The sequence below is a fragment of the Sphaeroforma arctica genome (assembly GCF_001186125.1).
Source record: "Sphaeroforma arctica JP610 unplaced genomic scaffold supercont1.1190, whole genome shotgun sequence".
In the NCBI taxonomy this organism is placed as follows: Eukaryota; class Ichthyosporea; order Ichthyophonida; genus Sphaeroforma; species Sphaeroforma arctica.
Genome location: NW_014039368.1, coordinates 10,398 through 19,372, shown reverse-complemented (window position 1 = coordinate 19,372; position 8,975 = coordinate 10,398). Strand labels below are relative to the sequence as shown.

Below are 8,975 nucleotides of genomic sequence, written 5' to 3'. Positions count from 1 at the left end.
ACTTTGCAAACAAAATCATGGATCTGATTCTAGTTAATAAGAAGATAAAGATCACAGATTGGATAAAATTCTGTTTTTACAACGGATATGTCAGCCTTGACTTAACCAAGGTGGGCTTTACACAGTTAAAGTGTTCCTCAAGGAATTATGAATCCTGGAGAAACGAGGCTGTGGTAAAAGAACAAGTTGAGAAATGGCTAGCAGATGGAGTGATGGAAATTAACTATCAACAGGCGCCAGTTAACTTGGCACTGCTAGCCGTAGACCAACATAACTCTGACGGATCGTTTAAGAAAGTCAGAGTATGTTTGGATATGAGTCCAATTTTTTTTTATAGCCGACTCATAACTTTCACTTACCTTGTATTAACGAGCTACTGCGAAGGATGGAAGGTGCTACAGTATTTACAACTATATACCTTACACAAGGATACCATCGAATGCAGGTATATGAACCACATCGTAAATACTTTAGCTTTACGCGGAAAGGCAAACAATACCGGTGCAGATTGGCAACACTTGGCAAATTGGCAGTCACTTGGAGAGTTGGATTTGTCAGTGCTGGAGTGTGGACTCGGGACTGGCCTGTTGACAGTTGGCTAACCTGCTTCTCTCTTATGTTGTGTGTCGTTGACTCAGCGTGTTCTCCCAAACTCCAAATCTCGGCAGTCGGCTCTCAACTCTCAACTCTCATACTCTCAGCTATTTATTTTACTTGTTTTGCATCTATGCGCGCGCGTTTATATTATCTATACTCTCTTTTATATCTCAACCGAAACCAGACCAGTGTTCTTACTAAACAACACAACCCGCAGAGACTAGGAGCAACCACGCATGTGAATGTATTGCTTTTTTCACTCTAGAGAGCAACCGAGGAATGCAGATCTTTTTCAAGGCTTTTTGTCTTTTGACCATTTGTGGCATTCGTAATTTTGCCCCCCCTTTTTTTTCTGGCAATGCTTGACTCAGCCCTCGGCCCTCAGAGTATGTTTTAGAAGGCTACACCTCAGGTTCAGAGCTCAGGGTTCAGGGCCGCCGTCAGGGCCCTCCGAGGCCAGGGCCAGGATAGACTCGGGCCTCACAGGACCGAACAGGCCCAGGGCCTCAACCCCCAGGCCTCACCATTGGGAAATAGAGCTTCAGAAGTTCAGTGACAGCACTCCGAGTGACAGTCTTCACAGTTCACTCTTCAATGTCTTCAGTCGTCAACCCTTTAAACCCTTGTCAGCTGAGCGATATGAAAAATATCTGTGTCACAACATGAGACTGAGAGAGTGATAAATACGATGTACTCTAGAATAACTAGAGACTGAGTCAATAGTCATACATACTACAACATTATTTACTCTAGAGTAGAAAGTCAACTACACTGGACAGCACTGAATACTGATCACAGCACTGAGTAAATACTACATACATAGTACATACAGTCGTACACTGATACACCAAATGAATTATCTCATTGGAATATTGTGTATTCCGTCTTCCGGTCAAAAACATTATTGGCTACGAGACAAGAGTTTATCGGTTCATAAATAATATAAATATACAAATTTTAAACAAACAGACAACAGCCAACCCGAAGTAGATAGGCACTCGAAGTCGATACATGGGTTTTTTTTGAATTGACTGGCCTTGACTAGTTCCTTATGTACGACGGCTTACATTCGTCCAGTTTTTTTTAAAATACAACCCTTTACCATTTTTTCAAAATAAAAATAACTATTGACATTTGTCGACAATGGCTGAATGGCAATGGTTCATGTGTGTTTATAAATACAATTTGTTTTCAAAAACTATGATCAAGGTACAACTGTACAAAGATGTCTTTCTGAAATATTTATATGCGTAGAGTAGGAGTGAGTAGACACAAGCACTATTACTTTACTCTTCGGAGTTTTTTTATCCCTATTGAGTATTGTTGTTTATTTTTTTGGGTCAAGCATCATACCTTTTTTTTCAACGAAACCTATTCAAAAATATCAAAGGCATCCGTACTATAATATGTATGTATTTTAAAAAAAAAGTATTTAGTATGTACTGTAGGCTAACTTCATAGTTTTACGTTGCAACGTTTATATTTCAAATGTACACCAGCCCAAGTATTGCCTCTCTGGAGAGTTCAGACACCACCACCCCTAACCGGGATGTAATTCAATTGTAGAAAAGTACCGGTAAAATCACATTTATATGGTAATTGGGGCAGGTGTCTGTCTGTATTCTATAAATTTGGGAATATGGTTACCCCGTAGGGGTAGGATACCGGAGGAGGTGTAGGCTCTCTCTCGAAAGCGTGTAGGAGGAGGTATGTTACCTACTAGTATTATCGGATGGTCGTACTATAAAGCCACTATTATAACTTATAATCCTTTCTCCCCTCTTTTAAAAACAGGCAGGTGGGCATCCCGGGCTCAAGGTAATATATAGTAGTTTGGTAGGTGAGAGATAGTAAACTAAGGTAAGATAGAGGGTACCTCTAAGAGAGGGGTTCTCAGCCACCCTTGGGCTGACCGTCCTAAAAGTTAAGTATATGTAAAACATTGTACTTTTATATCCATAGAGTAGTCCTGAATATATATAGGGTCATTCTCCAGGTCATATGGTTGGACCTATTTTTACCCGCCAAAGTCCCACGGACGGTGGTCCGTTCAGCCATACCTTCTTTCTTCTCTAGGAGGTCGAAAAATCAAATTATTTCACGCCAATATATTTGCAAAAAACGTTGCAACGTTTAAAAATCAAAAGGTATACGTAAAACGTTGTACTATTATTTCTACAATGCCTTACTTTTAATGAGGTTAGACTGTGGGGCGTAGGCCTGTACGGGCTGTAGCCCTTGGGCTTGTTTTGCTGATCTGGTTTTGATAAAGAACATGCATCGCATAAAAGTAAAGTTTTCGATGTATTATACATATCAAAAACGTTTGGATACTAAATGAGTAAAAAACATGTTTTAATATATATTATGTTTTATACTATGTATATTGCTCTATATGGATTTACAGCACGTTTACAACACGTTTCAAACATATATATAGATCCAATATTCATTGGTGTATTGTGAAATGTTGACATTTTGTACCTCTGATTGGTCTAGAAAAGAAAAGTTTTGCAATGTTGTAAACCTGTATTAAACCACTAGATCAAAATATGTAGTATTTTATGTATGTATTATACACATGATGTTGAACACGTAGTAAATTAAAAAAACACTGTCGAAAACCAGGTCAATTGTTTTGATCACTCCAGAGAGATTAGTGTGAGAGAGAAAGAAACACAAAAGAGACTGGCACGGCTGAATGATACTAACAGCTAATCCCCTGCCTGGTTCTGCGTGGCTGAGAGCCTGAGACTGAGAAACAAACCTGTCACCTGAGGGCTGAGTGACTGAGTCAGAGTGAGATAGTCATCGAGTCCCTGTGACAGCCACTGACAGGCTGGCCCGCTGACATCCAAGATTTATATATTGTTTACAACAAATATTTTTTATTTCATTTTATTTTTATACCAACGGCCTACACGAGCTCTTTTTTTAAGAGCTTTGTATGTACATACCCTCTCTCTCCTACTACTACCAGAGAGAGGGCTAGACCGCTAGGAGCCTAGAGGGCTAGTGTCTATACTCCCTAATAGAGTATCTTAACTTTTCACTCTTCAGTGATAAGCCTTTACTCTTCAGACTTCAGTCGTCACTCTCCACTTGTTGTGTGGTCACTGGTCACTGAACTGACCAGTTGACCACTGATGACCAGTGACCGCTATTTAATATTGAGTGTTCACTGTTCACTGTTCAGAGAGAGAGTTCAGTGTTGACTGTTGACTGTTGAGTGTTCTGTTGACAGTCTTGAGTGTGACTGTGACTGTCGTCTGTCGACTATTTTAGCAGATAGCATAACTCAGCAACTCAGCATGTACTACTACTAGTAGTAGAGTTGTAGAGATGAGCAGTCTCCAGTTATCCACACTGTCCACCCCCCAGGGTGGCCCAGGGCCCCAGGCCCTGTCGTGTGTCGGGCCAGTTTTCAGTTTTCACTCTTTCAGTGTTCAGTCTGCAGAACACCCAACCACCAGCAGAGGCACCAGTAGTGACTAGTGACCAGTTCCACACTTCACAGAAAAAGAGAGGAGAGAAGAAGTTCAGTGTTCAGTGTTTACTGTTATTGTTCACATTTGACATTTCTGATTTCACACTTCACAGTTCACAGTTCACACTTCACACTTCACAAATGACAAATCACAGTACATTCTGAATTTTTGATTCACACCTATTTGTTCAGGCTCTCGCTCGCCGCACAGGTGCAGTGAGTGACTGCACTGAGCAGATTTGTTCCACAAAGCGACTTTGTCTACACGACACCCTCACACTACAAACTACTTTTTGTTTCTTTTATAGTTTTTTTTAAAACAATGTTTAAAAAGTATAAAAAAACAAAAGACAATAAAAGATAAACAGCTATGCATATTGTGAATAAAAAATTAAAACGCATATAAAAATTAGGGCGACACACATGACAGATGGCACAGTCAGACTCTGGCCAGTGATGTCACACAATCCAAATTCCAAAGTAGAAGGCAATCAGCCAATCACACAACCTGTCACACAGGTAAGGATGGTGGAGTCAATTGGAGTACTGAAGATATTTTTTTATATCTGACCTGGTAGCCGTTTCCGACGAATTGGAAAGTGGATGAGATGCCAAACGTTTCGAGCTGGTCGTAAACCTATCGCGTACAGTCACAAACTCCCACTTTAAATGGATATTATGAGTTTCAGACTCGTTTTAAAGTTTTTGATACACCATTCTGGAATATCGTGAATAAATTCAATTATGTCGTTTACCATGTTGAAATTATAATGTCGTCTGCTCGCTGATAAGAGTTTAATAGTCATCAGAGAGTGACGGAGTGGCAGGATAGCACTGTAGCTGCCCCAGTCTTCAAGAAGGTCAGGGCCAACCGTGTAGTTCAGTACATTTAGTATTTACATATTTTTATTTATTAAGAGCAATTCATCTTCTTTCTTCAGGTCTGGGCTGCAGTCTGCACTCCCCCTTCCTGTGTGCAGTTGCGCACTGTGCAGGCCCGTCACAGCCAGAGGCCCAGAGCCCAGACTCCAGAGAGAGGGTTTATGTACATATTAACTATTTGTCCTCTAATTATTATTCTACTCTTAGAGTAGACTGTAGAGAGAGCTATTATTTAGGACCGACTGTCCGACTATCGCTAAATATATAAAGTTGTAACATAAATAAATGATCCGCTAAACGTTAAAAATCAATTGTATACTTCCATTTCGAGGTCCCGTTTTTAAACAATAGTGGGGCCGGATTCCAGGTCAGGCGATAGGCATACACGTACCAGATTTTTGTCCTGGTTAGATTTCGAGACCAAGTTTTATGGAGTAGGTGCACTATTTAGTTCACTATTTACAAGGCAAAATATACCAAAATACGTTGCAACGCAAGAAAACAATCCGTTAAACATTAAAATTAGTCAACTTTACATATTATGTTTTTTGTTTTTTTAAAAACTAATATGATATGAAGTATTGAATCCGTGGCCGTGGGGGACAGGCGGGTGTGATCTCCAGGCACCAGCCTCTCTCTCTCTACTACTACGAAAGTAGTAGAGAGAGTAAGGAGTCAGAGTCCAGACACCGAAGTAGAGTGTAGTGGTAAGTGGTAACTGCAAGTAAGAAGGGTGTATTTTTCATTACAGAAATAGAGGGCAGGGCGGCAGCGGGCAGCACGGCTGATATTTCGAACAAGAATTTTGGTTTTGGTTTTGGTTTCTAAAAAAAACAAAAAAAACAATAGTCTTTGATGTATTTACACATATAAGATAAATTTATGCTCTTTATTATGCTGTATTTATATTTTTTCACAAAACAAAAGCAATGTAAATAAACCCCAGGCCCCAGGGCCCAGGGAATTTCACAAGTGAGTATTTCAGTATAATCTATGTGTAAATAAATATACAACATTTATAAAAAAAAATACTACGTTTAGACTAAATACACGTCTGAGCACTGGTGAGTGATGAGTGATGACATTTCAAGCATTTTTATAAAAAACAAATCAAAGCCAAAATAATATATTTATAAATAAAGGGCTCAAATATGATAAATCCTTTTCTTTTTTGGGGTCTTTTTGGCTGGTTTTTTTTTATATATCCAAAAAAAAAAACAAAAAGCAAACAAACTAAATATTAACAAAACAATATTAATATTTTTTAAATAGGTATTTATGGTGTTCCTGCAGATATTTTTATATTTAGTCTGGTAGTGAAATATTGACAACCGCACAATCACATTCCTAAACAAGCATAAAGTTGCTGCTAGTGAACTCACTTGTAGCTGAATACAATGTTGCTCTCTGATAGAATGACAAGTATACGTCGCGCTTTTAATAGCAAGTCCAAAGATGTGCAAGTACCAGTTGGCGTTGATCCAGTTGGACGTAGTATCCCCGAGAAAGTGAAGAGTGGCAGGAGAGTTGATGACGCGCGCACTAGCATGTTGCAACAATTTATTAGGCAATTCACCCCAGATCGTGGCTCTACCTCAGAGTCCCAGCAGAAACGATCATCAAGCACACGAAGAATCAGCTTGAAAGGACGGCGTGGGCGATCAATTCATGCAAGTAGGGAGAAGGTGTCTGGTCAGCCGCATACGCTTGAAGAAACGATGATAGATAGCGATAGCACTCTGAAAGTTATAGAGAGCTTGCCAAAAGAAGTACTATTGGACAAAAATCGTAGGAAAAGTTTCCGAGACAGAATTCGCAGCAAGAGTTTATACGTGAAGTTGCCCTTAGAAAAGAAGTCCTCTACCCCGACTAAGACGACGAATTCCTTTATAAATCAAACTGTGACATCAGCGAAAACTGTGGAGCCATCATGGGTTCAAAATGGAATAGAGGCAAAGAAAGTTAAGAACGTAACGACTAAAGTCAGCAAGCACGACAGAGTCTGCAAGGAGAGTCCCTACGCGACGAAAGGTGAGCAGGTCTATATCGTAAAACTCTCAGGGGAGGATAGGAAGCCGAAAGCTACCGCGATTTCCACACAAGCAGAGATACATTTACTTAAGGCGTATAGCTCCTCATCATTATTAGGTAGTCACGCGAAGCCGAATATGTACAATTCATCGTCATTAGGTGGCTCCCTATGCTCGATTGATCATTTTCGCATAGACTCGATACAATCCCCGCAGCGCACTCGAACGGATGTTAATCGTTCGACGCGAGCCTCTGCGCCAATGACACTAAGGCCAATTGCTAGATCCAACGTCCTACGAAGTAGAAGCTTTAGGAATCCGAAAGCTACCGCGATTTCCACACAAGCAGAGATACATTTACTTAAGGCGTATAGCTCCTCATCATTATTAGATAGTCACGCGAAGCCGAATATGTACAATTCATCGTCATTAGGTGGCTCCCTATGCTCGATTGATCATTTTCGCTTAGACTCGATACAATCCCCGCAGCGCACTCAAACGGATGTTAATTGTTCGACGCGAGCCTCTGCGCCAATGACACTAAGGCCAATTGCTAGATCCAACGTCCTACGAAGTAGAAGCTTCACCGGGGTATCTACAAGTAGTGACCACAGTGGTGCTGATATTCCTGTAGATTCGTTCAAGATACAACGGAGACCCGTCACGCAGTTGGAGAAATCAGCAAGTAGGAATACTTCACTCGAGAAAGAAAGACCGGTAGCAGCCAGTAGGCCGTTAGTTCCAGATCGTTTCGTCTTTGACGAGGGTATAGCGACGCCTCAAATTTATCCGAGACTGAAGAAAAATAGTGAGTCGACTACACATGTCAGTATACTATCACATGACTCGCTCATAAGCAACAATACTAGATCACAGCCTGCGAAGGGTACCAAAGTACGCATCAATACATCCATCGCTGAAGTACAGACGTACGGGCCACAAGAGTATGATAGATCAGCATCATTGCATATCAAAGACACTCCTGGCATAGAAATTTATCTAGAACTTATGAAATTCAAAATTGACGAGATGCTCGTGGACCCTGCGTCGAAATGCAATAACAATTACCATTTAGCCTCCGCGAGCGGTACTCATAAAACTACGCTCATTAACATGCTTGCTGATCTGCAATAAACAAATTGTTTACAATATGATTATATGTCGCGAGCGTTTAAAGAAGCATTGAAACATAGTGAAAGCGGCGAATACTCCAAAAATTGATATGATGGGTAACATATTATGCTACTACATTCTGGGTACAAATGCTTCTTTTGGATAATAAAAAGTATAATAATATACCTCACAATCAATATAACTATATACGCAATATATGTTTATATATATATATACATATACATATATATCCTAGCGCAGTAGCTGCTCCAGTCTTCAAGAAGGTCAGGGCCAGCCGGCTGGCGGCCAGGCCCGCCATCTGGCCCTGGGTTCCCATCAGTAGTGTAGTTCAGTACATTTAGTATTTACATATTCTTATTTATTAAGAGCATTTCATCTTCTTTCTTCAGGCCTGAGCTGCAGTCTGCACTCCCCCTTCCTGTGTGCAGTTGCGCACTGTACAGGCCCGTCACAGCCAGAGGCCCAGACCCCAGACTCCAGAGAGAGGGTTTATGTACATATTAACTATTTGTCCTCTATTTATTTTTCTACTCTTAGAGTAAACTGTAGAGAGAGCTATTATTTAGGACCGACTATCCGACTATCGCTAAATATATAAAGATGTAACATAAATAAATGATCCGATAAACGTTAAAATTCAATTGTATACTTCCATTTCGAGGTCCCGTTTTCAAAAAATAGTGGGGCCGGATTCCAGGTCAGGCGATAGGCATACATGTACCAGATGTTTGTCCTGGTTAGATATCGAGACAAGTTTTATGGAGTTGGTGCACTATATAGGTCACTATTTACAAGGCAAAATATACCAAAATACGTTGCAACGCTAGAAAACGTTAAAATTAGTT

The 8,975-nt window shown here is 40.3% G+C and overlaps 1 protein-coding gene across 1 annotated transcript; it reads left to right on the top strand.

Annotated features, from left to right (window-relative positions):
• Window positions 1-6,381: 6,381 nt before the first annotated feature.
• Window positions 6,382-8,130, top strand: SARC_10270 (hypothetical protein; the record flags this gene model as incomplete). Its single annotated transcript, XM_014295695.1, has 1 exon — window positions 6,382-8,130. One exon carries the CDS (start codon window positions 6,382-6,384, stop codon window positions 8,128-8,130), a length of 1,749 nt encoding a protein of 582 aa, XP_014151170.1.
• Between the last annotated feature and the right edge of the window lie 845 nt (window positions 8,131-8,975).